General features: G+C 41.5%; 1 protein-coding gene across 1 annotated transcript in view; it reads right to left on the bottom strand.

Annotated features, from left to right (window-relative positions):
* Positions 1-20551, bottom strand: part of PTN (pleiotrophin) — a 76557-nt gene that overhangs the window by 17104 nt on the left and 38902 nt on the right. Inside the window, exons 2-4 of the mRNA XM_082495085.1 lie at positions 3658-3767; positions 1968-2141; positions 751-912 (exon numbers count right to left, since the gene is read on the bottom strand). Of these exons, the coding sequence (XP_082351211.1) occupies positions 751-912; positions 1968-2141; positions 3658-3766 (445 nt within the window). The 5' untranslated portion in view covers position 3767. The remainder of the gene's footprint in view (positions 1-750; positions 913-1967; positions 2142-3657; positions 3768-20551) is intronic.

Here is a 20551-nt window from a genome sequence, read left to right as displayed (position 1 = left end):
TCCCCTTGTGCCACTGTGGGGGTAGCAGGTAGAGAATTTAGGAGTAAAGAAGGAAAAAGGGGGGGGGGGGAATGTGTTTTAAGATTGAGATTTTATTTCTCATTACCCTACTCTGATTGGATTGGTAATAAATTAAATTAATTTTCCCCAAGTCGAGTCTGTTTTGCCTGTGACAGTAATTGCTAAGTGATCTCCCTGTCCTTATCTCAATCCATGAGCCTTTCATTATATTTTCTCTGCCCCCTCCAGCTGAGGAGAGGGAGTGATAGAGCAGCTTTAGTGGGCACCTGGCGTCCAGCCAGGGTCAACCCACCGCACCTGCCTGGAAGGAAAGCAGTCCTTTTTTCAACTAGTCATTGTTCGATCCCAAACAAAATGTACATAAAAGGTGTCTTTATCAAGAGACACTTTTGCATGCTATTATTGGTCTGTTCCCGTCAACAGGTGAGTTATGAAAAGCATCTGTATTCTGGAAGTCTAGTCACATCAGCAAACTGGTAGCAGTACAGGTGGTCTAAGGTTAAAATCGGAGCTCCAATGTTCAACTTACCTCTTGTGTGTGAGACTGCCTTGACTATACAACTCAGGAATATTGTCTGCCTGACCGCTGAGAGATAAGAGTGTAGAACTGAGAAAAGGATGTGACAGTACAATCTCCTGTACTACTGAGCTCCCACTGAAGCACGTGGGACATCACAAATGCAGTGATTTGAACAAACTAGCGTGCAGCTCACAGCAAATGGAATTTACCTTGAGGTTTGGGTTTGGTAAGCTTCCCACAGGGCTTTGAGATTGTGACGGTCTTCTGGCAGTCGGCATTATGAAGGGCTCTCTTTAGGTTGCCGGTTCGAGTCTTCAAGGCAGTATTCAAGTCACATTCTCCCCAGGCCTGGAACTGGTATTTGCACTCCGCTGCAACGAGAAAATAAATGGCAATACTTAAAACAGAATGACTGAGTGTGAAAACAAAAATGTTATGAGTCTAATATAGGATATCATAGACAGTCAGTGCTTGTAGACAAAAGAATCATGAAACTGAAGAATGGAATCCCACGAAAACTTTAAAGATGATCTGCAGTGGTAACTGCAGTCTTTCCCCTCAAATATTTTTAAATCCTCTTGCTTTTGCATGGATGTTGCATTATTGTCATATAAAGGAAAATACAGTCAACTATGAAGATACACAATAAATAAATTTAAAAAAAAGAAAGAAAGAAACAATAGCAGTGGAAATTGTCATTCACTTCCTAGATGGCTGTTCCTCCATTTGTGTGATGCAAAAGGTTACCAAATAAGGCTTGAACAGTTTCAAGAATGTATGTGCAACTATGAACTTGTCAAGTCTGAAACTGCTGCACTGATTGCCTTGGTTTGTTAAGATCACTATGACGCCAACACCGTACAAGCTGTTTACTAGAAAAAAGCCCAGTTTGCAAGAGTAATCAGATCTGAGTCCTGGACAGACATCTTGTCCAGCGCAGATGTGACTATTTTTCTGAATTGTTACATATGAACCTTCTGAACTGAATAATATAGATGAAATACACTGGTCTTCATTCACTCCTTTCAATGCACACACTGGTAGCCCACGCTCCACGCTGCAAATCACACACCACAAGGTCACGTAAAGCCTGTGGTAACCATCGCAGAGATTCACAGCTGTGAGTGAACACACGGCACTTACGTTGCTGCCTTAAACAGGGTTGTACACCACAGGAGAGCAGATTCCAGCATGCTGCTGGAAGACTGAGTTTACAATAAATAGGTTATATGGACTCTCTACAGAGGAGCTGATTTGCTCTGAAGAAGCTGCCTTCTGATGCCTTACATGTTCTAGCTCTGATGAACTTGAAATACAGGAGTAGCCCCTTCACCGAGAGATGGGCAGAGCTAAGCAGAAAATACAAGCTTCCTGCTCCATACTTAAGTAGAAATCAAAGCAAATCCCTTGAGAGCGCAATGCTTACCTCCAAATTGCTTCTTCCAGTTGCAGGGGATCTTACACTTCTGAGTCTTGGTGGTTTGCTTGCACTCAGCTCCAGTGCGAGTGCCCTCGCGCGTCCCCAGGCCACAGTCACCACTGGTGGGCACACAGACGCTCCACTGCCATTCTCCACAGTCAGACTTCTTTGCCTTTTTCTCTGGATGAAGACAAGGAACCAAACCCAAGCAAGAGAAGTGGTCAGTACCCAGAGCCTATGGAGAAGTTCCCTAAATTTCACTAAACAATCACAGCACCTGAAAGGGTGAATAAGGAAGACATTTGCAAAACAACTGCTTCAAGAGCAGGTCTGGCATTCTCTTCACAGTTCTGCAGAGACAGGTCAGTCTTTTTGACTCCAAAGCAGGGTGGATCATTCAAATTCAGTCCCAATACCACGTCTACTAGTCCACTTAGATATTCTCAAGCGGATTCTCATCTTCAGAATCATCTAGAAACCCTCAGGGATCACTGACCAAAACATGCAGGAGGGCTCATTCAGAAAGGAGACTCCTCTGTCTCCAGCAGCTGATGGCATGCAAATATTTTTAGTTCCAAGTGAAGCACTACACACCATACAGATTAGAAACGTACGTATTGACGTTGTACATCAGAGGATTTAAGCACCTCCAGGAAACAGCTGTGGGATACAAACTTTTCACTTGGTATACCATGTCACATTTTATGTCAGAATATGACCAAAACTCCAAAGGCAAATTAAAAACTACATGGAGAAGCGTACTTGAAAAGCTGTTAATACAGGTGGGTTTGTTGCTCAGGGACAAAAGTAAGGATCGTGATTTCATTTAAATCCTTAAACACAAGTCTGATGGGAAAAGACAGCAATGTTATCAAACCCGAAGGTTCCAAAAAACAGTTAGGCCGTCAAAACATCACAAGTAACTTTAAATAACCTTACACAAAATTATCTTCCTTCTAGCTCTTGTATATTTACATTCACATTTTCTCCTATTTCTATACAGCCACAATGGTCAGAAACAGGTGGTCAGAAACACCTTTTTTTAATGGGAACACCAATTCTGATAGATTCACAGGTCATATTAACTGGTGTGTAAGTAGCTTGTAAATACCAAGACCTTATGAAAAACACCAAAAGATGTGTTCCTTAAAACATGTCAAAACAGGGTTTGATAGAGGTGAATTTTCCACCCCAGGCCTGTCTCTCCTATGATGAGGTCTGAGTTCATCACTGACAGAAAGCAATTACCGCTGGACGTCTGGCTGTCTATGTGCAGCAGCGAGTTAGTTCAATTCTTTGTTGGAGGATTTCCACATCACACAGCGTTGGCATAGCATTGTCATATACAACACTAAACGAGCAATATGATAACTGCTCTTTCATCACTCCTGGTTGGTTCTCCCCAAGTCAAGCATGAACCTATTCCCAGAGCAAATTTTAAGCTGCCTTGCAATACCCACTCTGTGATAAACTGAGCGCTCCAGTCTCCAGGGCTGTCAAGCTGCCAGCTTTCACGGAAACTACTTTCTGTTTTTCTATTTAACACAGAACAACATGTCACAGCCACAAATCCCTACTCCGTATGTCAAAAGGTTAACGAATGACCTGAATTTTATAACAAAACCAGAAGCATGTGACATTTTCCCACACATGCTATCTATCTTGGGGATTAACTCTGAATTACACTGGACCTTACCTGGTTTCTCTTTTTTGCCGGCCTCGGTGGTACTCACAGCTGCCAGAATGAAAACAAGTACCAGGAGGGCAGCTGTGAACATTCGACGTTGCTGTTGTTGCCGTTGCATTCTGGGGATTAACAAGAGAGAGGAAAAAAAGGTTGGTTAGACTCTAAAGAGTGGGACCCCATCTAAAGTGTTGCCACAGCATTTTGGGGGAAGCTCTGCTTCAGGGCCACAAGACACAAGCAGGTCAACCATAATTAGCCATTGGCAGAATGGGCGATTAGCTTCATTCCAGAGAGAATACAAAGGTTTTTAACAATTATTTTCCAGCCTGTGTACCAAATCCCCAATCTACATCGCTGATGTTATGGATGAGTTTTGCCACTTGAAGTTCAGTAATTATTGCTCAGCTTCTAGAAACCTGCCAGAGAATCAAGGCTCCCGACTGGCCTGGAACTTCTCTCTTCTTTCCTGACCTCTGGCTGTGATTTGTTGTGTAAAACTAAACAAAACATATTTCGTGCTTCAGCTTACCCATTCATATGAAGTATGGAATGCTACACCTTGCAAGGGTTCAAGTCCTGTCAGGCTTACTTGACATCTGAAAAGACCTTCTTTCATGGGAACTTATATAGGTAATATGTGATGTATTATCTTAATTGTCATTGGCATGTTGCTACCTACCTTTTCCTTCCCCTCCAATTAGTGTCTCTTCCTAATATCATTCAAGATAATTACCTGAAATGCAGAATGAGCACAGAGGCAGGGCTTGCACACACAGCTAGAGGCTACCCATAGCATGCTAATGAACCCAAAATCTGGATTTGGGGAGCAAATATTCAAATATAAAAAGGAATTAAAAATATTTTCTTGATGGTGAAGCATCAATTATTAGCCAATCACTGAAAGTCATTCAGAGCTGGCTGATTTCAATGGTTTACACACATATTTCCCTTTCACTTTGCTGTAATTTGCATTGTCTCATTTTGGCGTTGTTTAACTGAAAGCAGGGCCATAACAAATACATATGTTAAGAATGAGCAACCTCCCCAATTCCCAGAGACACGTCTCTAGTAGACAGCTGGGTGCAAGGTCTCCCCAGATATTCTTTTTTTTTTCCTCCAACTAGGGACCGTGACATTCACGCTACACCAGTCCTCTAAGAAGGTGTCAACAGTGCTCGCCACTAACATGGTCTTAAAAACTCAACTAAACTGATGTTACAGAGAGTTTAGAGGCAGCCTGAGCTCATTTTGCTGAGCACAGCAACCTTGGGGAAGAAATAAATCTCACCATAAACAAAGAACAAAATGTATTTGAAATTTAATTTGGCACTCCTCAGTATTCCCTGCTGGCTACCTCTTGTTCAAAAGCAACGTAATTGTCATTGACATGGAAAACAGGAGAGGAATCCCAAGCACACAAACTTTTAAGTATTCTTTTATGGTATCTTTAATATCATGCTAGAAGCCAGCTGAAAAAAAAAATAATAGTTTTCTTTATTTAAAGTTCATAAGATTGCAAGAGACTTGGCATTCAAATGCCTGAAAGAGCTGTCATTCGCACCAGTTTGATTTACTTCAAAAGAAAGTACCAGTTCCCATCATGAAGGACCACCAGCATTTCCAGTGAATAGCCCAGAGCTAGAGCGCATGAGTCCTGTGTGAACTTGGGTTTGGTTTTCCCTTTCTTCTGCTACATGTCTCCACTTAGAGCCTCTCGTATTTTACAGAAAATGAAATAAATAAATAATAATAAAAAAGCAATAAAAAATAAATCTGGTTCAAACTGGTTTTCCATGATCAAACACAGTTGCAACACTCCCAAGACACCAAACTTCCCCCCCCTCAGCCCCTTTCCCTTGGAGAAACCTCACCACCAGTAGCACTGCACCTTACCTCACATCCTATTTTCACAACAATTTATCTTCTCACCTCCCCTCTTCTAAACAACTCACCAGACTCCCTCGTTGAAGTAGTATTAGCTTGTGAGGAAACATACGGAAGAGAGAAATACTCGCACGACCTGAAGACAGTGTCCCAGCGCACTGTCTGGGGGTGTCAGAAGCAGAAGCTGAAGCAAGGCAGCACCACTGGATTTGCTGCACAGGATGTTGCCACACGCAAGACATGCCTGCAGCGGGCTTGGGGCTCCCTCCTACATCCCTGCTGCCCACCCCAGAGACCTCGGATGTGGTCACACATACCCCATGGGCTGCTGGCAGTCACCAGGAGCCATGGATAATAAAAGGCAGCTTACCTCAGAAACAGTTAAGTTGAAAGAGACTCAAAATCGAATCTAATCAACATTATCTTCAGTAAAACAGGCAGGGAGCATAGTTGGGTTTTGGAGTCTGAAATGTTCCAGAATCCCTATAAACAAAACCCCACAGAGCCTTAATATAGCATGTTTTCCTAAGACTCCAACCCTCCCTACAGCCAAAACACTTGCCAAGTTGTCTAAGGCAAACACTAAACCTGCAGAGAGATATATATATATTCCTCTGGCAGAGAGAGCCAAGTTGCTTCCTGAAGTGCTTTGCTATTAATTACCAACAAGTGAAAAAACATGTTGTACAGATGGAGGCCTTGCCTCACACCACACCAACACCTCGAATTTGATGTAACTGGTATGACTACAGAAAATTGCATAATTGTTTTGCACATGATAGATCAGCAAGGGCAGGTGCTCCCACAAAATTACAAACAGTATATATAGTACCCATTATATATTTTTTCAGAAGACTAGAAAATCCCTCCTATCAGTAATCTTTTGAGCTCAATCTTCCCTTCCAAATATTTTAGCTGGCCATTAAGCAAGGCTTTTGATACCGTCTTCCATAACATCCTCACAGGTAAGCTTAGGAAGTGTGGGTTAGATGAGCGGACAGTGAGGTGGATTGAGAACTGGCAGAATGGCAGAGCTCAGAGGGTTGTGATCAGTGGCACAGAGTCCAGTTGGAGGCCTGTAACTAGCGGTGTTCCCCAGCAGTCAGTACTGGGTCCGGTCTCGTTCAACATATTCATCAATGAGCTGGATGAGGGGATAGAGCACACCCTCATCAAGTTTGCTGATGGCACAAAAGTGGGAAGACTGGCTGACACACCAGAAGGCTGTGCTGCCATTCAGCAAGACCTGGACAAACTAGAGAGTTGGGCAGAGAGGAACCTAATGTAGTTCAACAAGGGCAAGCGTATGGTCCTGCACCTAGGGAGGAATAACCCCATGCACCAGTACAAGTTAGGGGTTGACCTGCCGGAAAACAGCTCTGCAGAGAGGGACCTGGGAGTCCTGGTGGACAACAAGTTGACCATGAGCCAGCAATGTGCCCTTGTAGCCAAGAGGGCCAATTGTATCCTGGGGTGCATTAAAAAGAGTGTGGCCAGCAGGTCAAGGGAGGTCATCGTCCCCCTCTACTCTGCCCTTCTGAGGCCACATCTGGAGTTCTGTGTCCAGTTCTGGGCTCCCCAGGTCAAGAAAGACAAGGAACTACTGGAGAGAGTCTAGTGGATGGCTATGAAAATGATCAAGGAAATAGAGCATCTCTCTTAAAAGGAAAGGCTGAGAGACCTGGGTCTGTTTAGCCTGGAGAAGACTGAGAGGGGATCTCATCAATGCTTATAAATATCTAAAGGGCAGGTGTCAAGAGGATGCGACCAGACTCTTTTCAATGGTACCCAGCGACAAGACAAGGGGCAATGGGCACAAACTGGAACACAGGAAATTCCATCTGAACATGAGGAAAAACTTCTTTACTTTGAGGGTGACAGAGCACTGGAACGGGCTGCCCAGAGAGGCTGTGGAGTTTCCTTCTCTGGAGACATTCAAAACCCTCCAGGATGCATTCCTGTCCAACCTTCTCCAGGTGACCCTGCTTTGGCAGGGATTTAGGCTAGATGATCTCTGAAGGTGCCTTCCAACCTCTACCATTCTGTGATTAAAAAGACAGATGAAGAGAAAAACTTGTCAAACTGGACTTGGTTTTGAAAATAGTATATTCCACTGAAAATAACTTTGTCTTCTTTGGTTTATTTTTTCAAAATTCAAAGGTAACAATTTTTCCTCTTCATTAGATTCTGTGATAACATTTCCAGTTCAACCTCAAACCAGGACAAGAACTGCCCAAACTGCTAATAGCAATGAAAAAACAAGCGTTTCCCAATGTGCAAAATGGACTCCTCCTCAACATTTTGATTTTTGTAATGAGCTTCCTATCTATACTGTGGTAACAAGTGAATCGTGCGTTATAAAGGGAAAGTATTTCTAAAATGCTGTATGACAGCCCCTGAACAGAGCAAGGCAGCATTTAAACAAACGGCAGTGGTGTTTACAACCAACAGGAAGAGACAAAAATAAAAGTGAAGGAAAGGAAAGAGACTTTGGGGGTTGGGGGAGCTCCAGGAAACTTCAGAAGAGAGAAAAGACAGAGAGAGAGAAAGAGAATTTAGAACCGTTTAAATGGTAAGCTGGAACAAGATCAGAAAAAGAAAGTGAGTAATCACAAAAAGAGCACCAGAACAGGAACAAGAGAAAAGAGAAATAGTTAATGATGGTTAAACACTAAAACATAGAGTGTTAGGAAAACATGAAGTGTGTAACACGGTGAAAAGCGAAGCCCAGCTGAGATGCACTGTAGCAAGTGACTTCTCCCAACAAAAATGAGGCACAGGAATTACTTCAGTCTTACAGTTGATTTCACAGTCAATCTCTGCGTGGGAGTGAAAAATGAAAGGAAAATTAAAAAATGGGAGGCAATAAGAAAATTAATGAGTTCATCAACCACACATCCATGGGTTCAATTGCATGTTGAGCACAGAGAGAGAGTCAGGAAGAAGTCACAGTATGGCTGCAGTTTAAAGGACCTTCTGATTGGAGCCTGAGCCTCCTGCTCCAAATCCCTCACTACCCCTCACCTGATTTTACAATCGCACTCATCTCTCCAGAACCCGAGTCATTAAATCATTCATTTCCTGTGATGAGTACAGTCCACATCACTAAGTATACCAACTCTTTTATGAAATACCTTTCTTCTGGACTGCAGCACACAAATCCCAGCTCTACTGGATACCCAAAGCAGTATCCACACAGCATAGCACATGGAGACACTTCCATTTAGGTCCAGAAGCACTACAGACACTTTCATGCAGTACCAGGCTTTGTCTAACAGCCCAAGAGAAAAATTTTACTCCCTGCAGCCCAAGACCCTGCACAAGCAGCTTTCTTCCTTCGTACCCAAGTTGGCAGCCCAGCATGGCCCAGGGCTTTTCATGCTGCACTCTGTAGAACTTTGGATCTCTGTCAGGGCAAGTCAAGCTTGCTGAAGCAACTCTCTCTGCACTCACGCAACCAACACAGACACAGGCTCTCCACCTCTCACATCTGAACGAGTCTTTGCTGAACACAAGCATCCAACAAACCGATTTCAGATGAAGCACCACCGGTGAGCAAGCGTTTATTTTTCCTAGCCTTACTGAAGCTAGCATATGCAGCACGTCCGAGGATCACATATGCCTTTTGCAGGTGGCTTTTTTTGCTGTTAATAACTATTACCCACAAGCCCTTCCCTTCATCTGTTCTTTCCAGAGCGACTGGCAAGGTCCCAGATTACAGAAGCAAGTATTTTATTATTAGTCCATATGAGTGTAATCTCCCACTATCGGGTTTTCGCACACAATTTAACCCATCCATATTCTCCAGCTCTTCCAGTATAATATGCCAAACATCAGTTGTGTCGATAATGCTGTTACCCTGTAAGTACTGCAATACTGCATGTATTGCCATCGCTAATGACAGGCCATGGGCTTTGTAGTGAGTTTGCAAGGCCTCAGGACTGAGGCTTGTCGAGGCTTGCTCTGTCTGAGCTTTCCCTGGCCTCTCCGCAGCCTCGCCACATTTGGTCTAGCTGCAATAGCAATTTTTCTAATTGACCAGCTAGCTATGGCTAATTTCATTTACTTTTCTATGTCATTGTATAGAGCCACTGTCGTGGTTTAGGCCAAATCGGCTACTGGGGACCTGGGGGACCCCAGATGGGACCGACAGACGCTCCCCTCTACCCCTCTTCAAAGAGGGAGGCAGAGGAGGAAAAAGAGACTTATGAGTTTAGAAGGAACTAAACTAATGAAATATTAATAATAATAAAAAAAAAGAAATAATGAAAAAAATACAAAACCGTATCAAGCTCCCGAGATTACAATCATGTCACCGGCTGGCACTGGGGCAGTCCCAGACTGGACTCAGTGACGGACAGGAACTGGATTCAGGATCGGGATCACAGGCAGACAAACAGAGTCCTCCTCAGACATCGGCCATTGAAGGAAGAGCACTGACCCTTTGATCCCTCAGCTTTTTTACTGAGCATGAGGCAGATGGGATGGAATACCCCGTTGGTCAGTTTTGGGTCACCTGTCCTGTCTGCTCCTCCCCGCAGGTGGGACCCCACTATGCTTTTCTGCTTCCGACCCTCCAACGGGGCAAATAAAGTTGGTTGCCCTTGGCTGTTATAGCAGTAAGTATCAGCAGGAGCCTCTCTGCATCCCATGCCTGGGCATCAGCTATAAACATAGGTCTTATCACTCCGAGAGAGCGAACACTGCACAATATGCTGTTCATTTCAGTAGTTAGAAGAGGCCCAGCTAAGAAGCAAAGTTACTGAACAAAATTGGTTCTGTTTTACCTCAAACCAGGACAGCCACCCAGGTTTTACAGCTCTGTTACAACAATTTAATATAGAGAAATACAGGACTGGTGTCTTAGGAAAGGCCTTGAGAAGCGGAGACGCAGGGTGCAGTGTAGAGGAGTACAGGTATGGGAGATACAAATTGGGCACAGGCTTGACAATGGAGACCTCCCAGCTACAGACACCTCACCCATGGTCAGATAAAGAAATGCAAACCTGGAGCTGGACAAAACTGGATATAGGAGTAAGAAAGAGAAGACAGACATATTTTCCAACACAGCTAAAAGGTGCCATATATAGTAAGTTTGGACATAACATGGAGCTGCAGACCAATGAAAAACTAATAAGGTATTAAGCCATGTTAGCAAACATACAAAACCAACCCCAAGTTGATCCTAAAGTGAGGAAGACAAAACCATCAACATGATCATCATATTCCTCCTGCAAAGGACTTAAGATGCTGTCAAGTCACCATAACCACCCCTACCACCAACACTGTAACAAAACTACCAACCTTAGGGCTCAAAGGAGCCGGGGACGGGTCAGCATAACATTAGGAAAAGCAGTAGAATCTAAGTGCATGTATAACAATTTCAATTATGGTGGTGGTGTTATTGTTGTTATTATTATTATTATAACATCTGCATAAACATATTCCTTCTCTGTAATAATTACACCTACACTAATGGTGATTCTTGGATTAGACTTAACATTTCAATTACAATAACAACAAATTTTTCACTTCATATAAATTTATATAAAAGATATTAGTTCCTCTTTGCCCATAAACAATTTTTTGAGTGTAACTGTGACTTCCAGCTTCATCTTTTAGTACGCTATCATTTTCATCCCATGATCATGAATAAATAAAATGCATCCCAAAAGCAGACTTAAATTCCTACAGCCCATTATTTCTCTTCACAACACTGCTCATTTTGAGTCCTCTTTAATCTCCCTGCCCACATTAGAACTACCTTTTGCATTAATCCCTCTATTTTTCCTGCTTGAATGAATAATTTCTCATCAAGTCCCACAACAAATACTTTAATAAATTACAGTTTGATTAGTTCCAGATTAGTCACGTCTACAAAATCAGTTTTTAAGTGAGGTAGTTTGGGAGACCAGTCTCCTTTCAGTAAACACATGCTGTGTTTAATGAAACTTAACATTTACCTCCACTTCTTAAATTATTCTCTTATTCAAAATGTGTTCTATTTTGCAGTCCATTGAGGGCAGATGAACACATCTGCAGTTACCTAGATCTGTTTCTTTCCCCCTTCTTAAATATAAATATTATATTTGCTATGCTTCAGTTTTACAACAGCAAGAAGCGTTTGATGCATGTTTTAACAGTCTTAATGAATCTGAAATGTCAAGTGCCATTTTTGCAGTACTCCAAGGTAGAAACACACAGTTTTCTCTGTTGAAGAGAAGCCCATTTGACTCTTAGGAGTTTGACCTCTGTAACAGTTGCAGAAACTCTTGCTTTTCTGGGTCCCTTTCTCATTCACCATCTGAAGCGTGCCCCTGTGTCCTACCTGATCACCCGTATCGAAAACCGAGGCAAACGCTCACGTGCTTTCGGAGCCAGAGCTTTGTGAGCCCTCTCTCCTCACACGCATACAAATTTCCTTTTTTTGTCTTTATTTGCAGGACTAGGAAAAAATAAAATAAAATCTGCTTTTTATTTCCCTTGTAAGATTTAAGTCCGCTTGGGTTTTGGTGAGTCTCAGTAATCTGCCACTTCTGTACTTCCAAGACACTACCTTCTTGGATGATCAGTACCATTTTTGTAAATTCCTGCAAGTTCCTGACAGCATTTTAGTGGGCTGCGCCCCAGTTAGATTTGGAATTCCTCTCTACAGGGTTTTTTTGCCTCCTGTTTTTTCTTGCTTGCAGAAACAATTTTTTTTAATTGTTTTTATACAAAGAGATTTGAAACAAACCTTTACGAAAAAGTCTTCCACTGGTCCAACACAGACCACCAGTTTACTTAATTTCTCAAAAAATCAACTTTTAAAATTGCAAACTTTAATTAGATTTATGTTCACAATCCTACCTAATATAAACTGAATCATCTTGTTAACACTTGATACAAGTGGTTATTTTTAAGGATGAGCTCTAAGGATGAGCTGTAAGGTCATACAGAATTAAATTCTAAAATAGCATCAACTTTTTATAGTCTCATGGCAGGTAGTGAAGAAATCACATCCACAAATAATTAGCCCGTATTATTATTACTACCATTTACCTTCTAAACTAATTTTGGAAAGACAAACCTTTCTACAACGAGAGATCTCCTTATTATATTTTCCTCACGCATAACACTACAAGGACTTCTAACTAAATTCATGTCCAACTTCAGGTTGACACAAAAACAGTAGATATTTTTCCATGCTCTTCCAAAGTAGTTTTTAGTCATATGAATAATATCTTACGTATACCAGTAGTTCTTATTTGTTTACACAGTGTATCATTAATTTCCATTACAGCTATATCACTTTTACTCAGGTTTCTATCTTTTCTGGTCCTTTACTGAACCTTCAAGTCCTGTCTACAAGTCATGACTACTATTTCAGAGTGTGTGTGTGCTAACCCAATAATATCCATTAGCAGGTACCACACATCTTTCCAGCTTCTCCAATGCATTGCCCAGGCCACCTGCACCAGATATTTCTCTCTGATCTCACTCAAATGTCTTCCAGGTACCACTTTTTCAGTTTTCCACTCCAACAACCGCAGTTTTCAACAGCAGTAATTTATTTCTTTATCTTGGCTACCCTGCCACTGTAATGTTGTTTCTTTATCTAATGCTAAATCTTTACGTACCTTATTTTTTCCTTCCTGAGTACTAAAAGTAGACATAGACATCACATACATTTCTATGTATGCTTCCTTACGTGTAAAGATGCCCAAAGTCTCCTCACATCACAAAGTCTTGAGCCAACTTGCTGATCTTCATAATTTAGTTGCACCTTCATGGACAAAAGAAATGCTGTGTTCATTTCAAACAGAACTACTACTATAGCCTTAGTGGTCTAAGCCTAAAAGTGAGCCAAGGTTTAAGGAAAGAAAGAACCTTTAATTATATCAACTGACTGCTCAACCAAATTATACTATGTCTGGCTGAAAAAACATGCCTTAATCTTATTTCTAACAACGGTTATGTTTCAGAACAATTTTATTAAAGAAAACCTACTAGAATAACGACAAAACACCAAGTTGTCTTCTTTGGTCAAATTAAGCAATGAAATGTTATTTTACTCTTGGGGGTATTAGGGGGTGGGAGAGCTGGTCAGTGTGCCAAAAAAAGCCCTCCCATATTAATTTAGAGTCGTGCAGCTATTGCAATCCTGCCCAAAGCAAAATCTGTGTGCTCATTTCTCCTACTCCTTTGACCATCCCGTGAGGGACCGGCATTCTCTTGTGATATAGTAACGAAATCGCGGGAGCTGCGTCAGCAACACCAAACAGTGGATGCCAGTGGTCCGAGTCTGTTGCTAACAAGTTAATTCAAAGCGCTATAGGAAACCCCAAACCCTACTGAAAAAAGCCCCCTGCATTTCAGCCACAGGAGGACGGCTGTGTGGTAGGACCTCATCCCATCTCAGCACCAGCCTCCAGGTCCCCGCTCCAACACGTATGACACAGTGCAGCTGGCAGGTTGCTCTGTCTGGCAAAATGATAGAGAATCAGGGAGTTTCTATTCCCTCCCTTGCTTCCATTGGTGGCGGGAGAGAAGAGCCACCCCACATGGAGGCAGCTTCAGAGATGCTCTCCCTCCATGCAGGAGAGGGGGAGCTGGCAAGCAGCAGCTGGTAGGGAAGAGGCAATTGCTTCCCATGTGAGCCAGTACTGGAAGCAACAATGTATTCAGCAGCATAGTGGCAAATTTAAAAACAAACAAACAAACAAAAACCCTCCACACAACAAAATTGAGTATAACTATCTGTTTTTTTCTGCGGATCAGCCAGGGAGAAGTGAGAAAACTCTAGAAGGCTGAAATTATATTTGGCAAACTTTCTTGTTTTTGTTTTTTTTTTTTTTTAAACCAGCATTTATGCTCAGCTACAGCACAGGGTTCCCATAATAACAAGCCAGAATCAAACAGTTAGCTAAAAAGGAGAAAAAAAAAAAAAAAAAAAAATCACAGCGTGATCCTTCTGATAAGCCCAAGTCAAACACTTCACTTCAAAAATTGCAGTGTGCAGCTCAGGGACTACATTTTTCAATATGTAATCAACTTCATGTTCTCTTTTCAATGTGGACATCATTAAGGGCCAGCAAAATGAGCATCGAGACCAGCAAGTTACGCCGATGCCACAAAAATAAGCAGGAAACCAAGAGCTGCATGACTGAAGAAAATTATTAAAATGTAAACAACAAAAAGTCAAAACCCAATGATCAATTAACATGCCCCATCTAGCTTTGTTCAAGTAAACAAGCTAAAGTAATTAGTTAAGTTGTGGATAACAGTTCCCCTAGCCTTTGATATTTGCATAGTTGATTGCATGTTTGTCTCTCACATCAGGCTAAGGCAAACACATACGCTGTGGATATTTTATACTTCTAGCTCCCCACACAGAAATTAATAGTTCAACTTGCTAACAGATACTCCTGGGTACATGAATGCTGCCTTTTAGTGCTGAGCATAATTTAGCCCAATTCAAGACTCAAGAAAGGAGCCGGTCCAAACAAATACAAAACACTTCCATTTTTTTCAAAACGCTTTGCCAAAACTAAAAAATTTCACGGGAGAACATCAATTTCGACAAGATGGCATTTTTTATGAATTGAAATAATTTTATTTTTATTGTTTTTCACTAATATTAAACTGCATTCCCTTCCATTAAAAATGTAATTTTACACAAGCTGTACAAAGGATCCTACTGTTTCTCATGGGCAGAATCTCCGGATACTTCTACAATGCAACATCAGACCTAGAAATCTGAACCTCCATTTGGACTTCTCATTAGTCAGCCCTCTCTCTCAGGGAGCACCAAGAGCTGTGGAATTCCTTCATTGCAATTTTTAAGCACAATTTTGCCAACCCAGGACACTATCAGCTTTTATCTGATCACAGAAGAAGGAATCTTTTTTTTTTGGTGAAATTTTAACATTCACGCAGTGGTGTTGTGAACAAAAAATATAATGGTAACAAACAGTTTCTTCCTGAGAAGCGTAGTAACTGAAAACACAGGCAGTATGGATGGTTAAAAGGTCAGGGAACTAAAAATCTAATAGAGATGGCCAAAACGCTCCAAAGGCGATTAAAAATGTTATGCTTCTCACTTGCCAAATTTCCAACACGAGATTTTACAAAAGTGATTTTATTTTCAGAAAGCCTAGGGAATACAGCTAATATTTTTAAAACATCATAACTGAAAAAAAAAAAAACAAAAACCACACACCACAAAAAACCCGAAACATTCAGTATCACAAGCTGATGTTAAGAAATGAACCGTCAATAAAAGGATGAAAAAACATGCTGTCCTTTCCAGAGAAGCATTATATTTGTTAAACGTAAAAGGGGTGGTTGCTCTTTTCTCTGTTGGTCCCCAGCCAGCGTGCAGAGATCATTTCCTTTGCCCTGGCCTTCAAAATTTCGCTTAGAAACTACATGGTTGAAATCTACATCACTGTTGAAATCAGTTTTCTCTCCTTCTCCTCTCCCCGAGCTCTTACTTTGCTCTCATCCACAACGCACACATTTTCTTCCTCTCTTTTGCTGAAGGTGGGTCTGAGCGAGCCAGGGCTCTCCAGCAATAACTAATACTGACTTCTGCAACTGCCTCTTCTATTAACCTTCCCCTCCCACTGCACTAGCTGAGACGCTGAAGAAAACAAAACAAAAAAACCCAAACCAAGGCCGGTATTTCAGTTCGTTCTGATGCATTTCTAGATCCTAACTGGAAAAGACATTGTAAGCCAGTTCCGTTACTGTGATCTTCTTCCCCCTCCCTGCTCTTCCCACAACGATCACAGCTGCTGTGTCACTGTCTACGAAGTCACACTGGGGTTCTTTACGCTTTCATTTCTCCAAGACTAAAGATGAGATTAAACAGCCCTGGATTTGACCAGCCAACAACCCACCAGGAAGACCACAAGAGACTCACCTCTATTCTCTCCAATTACCTTCTTTTCAGTGAGAGTGAGGCCGTGCTGCTGACTCAATTCTCCTGTGCATCATCTGCATCAGTGTCTCTCTCCTGAAGAATTCAGGTGGTGTGGTCATGAGTTTCCTCAGCCACAACTACTGGTAAATCCTCTCTCTATATATCCTGTTTTGACTCCATCTTCACCGCTTCCCCAGTATGCAAAAGATGTAATTACTTGATAATGGCAGAGGGACAAAACATGCCCATCTGGGGGATAATAAGCTCTTATTACAGTTCTTATTTCTATCTCCTTTCCTACTGCAAACTGGCTAGCATCTTTCCTCTACCTAATGTTTTTCTGGTTGCCCGAGATTATCAAGACACAAAGTGTTTTTTCATGATTTTGCAATGCCTCCGACAAATGTCCGGATCCTTACTACCCTGAAACCATGACACTACAGGACCAGAAAAGGGCAAATAAACACTGTAATACAGAGTCTTCTGGTATAAGGAGTACAGCTGACATCTTTCTGGTTAGCTAATGTGTTTTCATCTACAAGAGAGGAATTTTGGTACCTTCTGAAAATGTTAGAGTGAGGAGTGGCATATTCCCATGCATTTGCTACACAGAAGGCAGAAAAGAGTCTCTCATTGTCCCTATCTGGCCAAGAGAAAGTTTTCTTAACTATTATAAATTAATTTATTGAAACAGAATAAATCCATGAAGCCTCATTTTTTTTTGACTGCAGCAGTTGTATCAATGTCACAGTCAGAAAAAACAGGAGTGATCAATAAATATAACTATTTTTGTAATTAGGTCCACAGCCAAAGGCTATTACTACTACTATGAAGAAAAAAAAAAAACACACCTGTGCGCAGTATACACTGACGTCACCACAGCCCCAGTGGTCATACCATTATTGTGAGTGCATCATGATTTGAGAGCTGTTTAAGCTGTGACATGATTTTTAATAATGAACAGCTGCACTGTACAGGCCAGGCAGATGCCTCCACTGTATTCTCATTTTCTTTTTCTCCCTCTGCCCCAATGAGGACATTTTCACAATAGGCAAATCACAGCATCTGTCACTTTCCTCACTTCTCCATCTATGAAATAGGGATAATAGCACTCGCCTCCTTAAAAAACACTGAGAAACCCATAATACAAATTATTACGTGAAGGAGGGATAATTTTATTATCCAGCAGCAGCCGCAGCTTGCTCTGCTTTCCTGGATCTCATGCCTCCATGGTTCCAGGCTTTGAGCAGGGTGCCCAGACTCCCCAAAGCAGAGGAGAGCAGCTGCAACACTGTGCAGCTCCCAATGGCTCAGCACGTTATTGAGGGAAAGCTGCAAGACTTTATCCTTGATAGCTACCTTTCCTTGGAAGTAATCAAATTTTGTCAATTACTTAAGTTTTGATTTGCCTGAGCTGGCTATGAGGTTGGAGACTTCCCCCCCACCCCACCCCCCTCAAACCAGACCCTGGGAAACACTCTATACTGCTAAAGAAAATGGCCCATTTTATTTCCTTTACTCGTTATGACCCCGTCTCCTTTGCTGTCTGTCTATTCAGATGGCAGTCCAAAATACACAATTCAGCCAGAAACGTATTTAAGCTGAAAGCAAAGGGCCTCTCACCTACGCCCTCTATTAATCTTTTCGAGAAACGACATTCATTCATTTATTTTTCAGAGAAATTATCTCCTTGATCCAAGTGACAAATCTCAGGGTATTGGGACATCTATGTAAAAAATGAATGAGGAAAAAATTAATTCAACCAAAACAAATGCAACGCGCGAATGCAATTTGTGTCTCAGCCACGTTGTAACACAGGGCTGGAATGTGTTTTTAAATCATTCTCCTCCAAAAGCAGTTAGTGAGCAGAGGGCAGCAGTTATGCAGCATGTTATCTCCTCTTTGCCAGTCAGAAAGTAAATGGTACCTCCGAGGCACACATGACCTCCAGTGTGATACCAGTCAGCACAGAAAGAGAAGAGCCCAGACCTCACCTGAAATTGATATTCATAGAATCATTTAGGTTGGAAAAGACCTTTAAGATCATCAAGTCCAACCATTAACACTGCCAAGTCCACCACTAAACCATGTCCTTAAGCGCCACATCTACACGTCTTTGAAATACCTCCAGGGATGGTGGCTCAACAACTTCCCTGGGCAGCCAGTTCCAATGTTTGACAACCCCTTCAGTGAAGATATGTTTCCTAATATCCAATCTAAACCTCCCCTGGTGCAACTTGAGGCCGTTTCCTCTTGTCTGCATTCTGTGACAGCACCTCAAAGTGGTGCCTCCATCTATAGGAGAACATCCTAGAAACAAGCAAGCCAGGGGAAGAGAGGAAAGTGTAGAAGTGAAACTGAGGTTCAGAGACATTCATCAACTTGCTTGTAATCATCCAAAAAAAGTGTGTGACAGAGAAACAACTTTTTTCACAGAATTTTAGTCTTACACCTTAACCAGAAAAACATCCTAGACAGAAAATCCCACTTTCAAATATGGCCAGGAAGAAGAGTTGTCCCTGCTCCAGTTACTTACCTTAACTGCCATAAGTTTCATATTTTTATCCAAGGTAAAACAATGTCAAAAGATATTGTAGCTATATCATTCGATACAGATAGCAGAAAATGAAGTTGTACAGTGTGCAATACATAAGAGGTGCGACTTCAGAGCATCCTTTTTGGCATTTAGACTGTTAAGCTCCTTTGCTATATGCCATAAAATCTTTCCATTTTGAAAGTCAATACAGAGCTGCATACTTGCAGCAGAATTTTGGTAGCTACAGAATAAACCTGCATGCTGCTGTAGGAGTACTATTCAGACACTGTGCCACAGCTACGTTCCAGTCATGCAACAGCTCAAAATACATTCAATCTCTTAAATGCCTGTTTTCATCTACCAAAGGAGGGTAGGAATGTGTTTTCATGAGTGATTAGCCTTCTCTGTTATCATCCTCATCTGCTGGATGGTATTGGAAAAAAATGAAGAAACTATTCAAATTAAAATTCTTGTTATCTGAAATCCCGACTGTAATTTCATCCTGTTCTTTCAATTACCCTTCGAAGTCTCATCTTCTTTAATCCCAGGTGATGCCACCCCTCCTCTTCGTTCTTTTACCCTTGTACACACATTTTTAAAGAGAATCTCCTTATGAGTCATTCGGCACCTTATGGCGGCAGCTTCAGGTCACAAAGTTCTCTTAAGAACACTCAAACAACTCTTTTTAATGAAAAAATAAACAAAGTCCTCTCTTCAAACTGGAAGATAGCATTCAGCAAACCAGTGGAAGGTGAGAGTTCCTGAGGGAAGCCATGTCCTTCCAAAACCACACACATATCCTATTCCACCTATGTTTTTGTAACAAAGAATAACTTCTAGCGTTGGGAGAATATTAAACAAGAACACAAGGGAAAAAAAAATAAAAAGGGGGAGTTATTTATCGTATTAAATATTTAACAGGTTCATTGAATGGGAATATCATACACACCGATAATGAGAACTGAAAATTCATTGAGTAACAGTAATGCAAAATTTGCAATGCAAAACTGAAACTTTTCTTAAAATGTGGGCAGGCAAACACATATTTCACACTGTTCCCATAGTCTTCATTTTGCATCTGCCAGAGCTCTCTGTATTCACCGTGCAAGTAGGAGACAGAAATTCTCAAGGAGACAACTGGAGGTTTTGGCAGCTAACTGAGGGAGAATCAGACCCACTGTTATCCTGGGGGTCCAAACAGGAGAACTACATACTCAAGGAGAAAAAGAAAAATTACTAAACGCGTTGGAATTTAAGACCATCATCTTTGGTGTAGAGAATTAATAGCCAGCTGAGAATAATAAAAGGATCCAAGGACTATTTTTCAGTTTACTCAAGATTAGGTTAAATAAAAACACAACAGGTCACACATGAAGAGCTTTCCTCAGAGCTGTACTTCCAAACCACAATGGCGAAAGACTTTTTTTTTTTTTTTTTTTCATTTTTTTTTTTAAATGAAGTCCAGATTCTGCACAGACTTGTGTGACAAGAGTCATACTTATGACATACTGTATCATCACAGTATCACAGAGTAAGCCAGTAGATGCCAGGAAGAGAAGGTTGCATTGAGGAAGAAA

This window comes from Vanellus vanellus (assembly GCF_965231255.1).
Source record: "Vanellus vanellus genome assembly, chromosome: 1".
Lineage (NCBI taxonomy): Eukaryota > Metazoa > Chordata > Aves > Charadriiformes > Charadriidae > Vanellus > Vanellus vanellus.
This window is presented reverse-complemented; position numbering and strand designations above follow the sequence as displayed.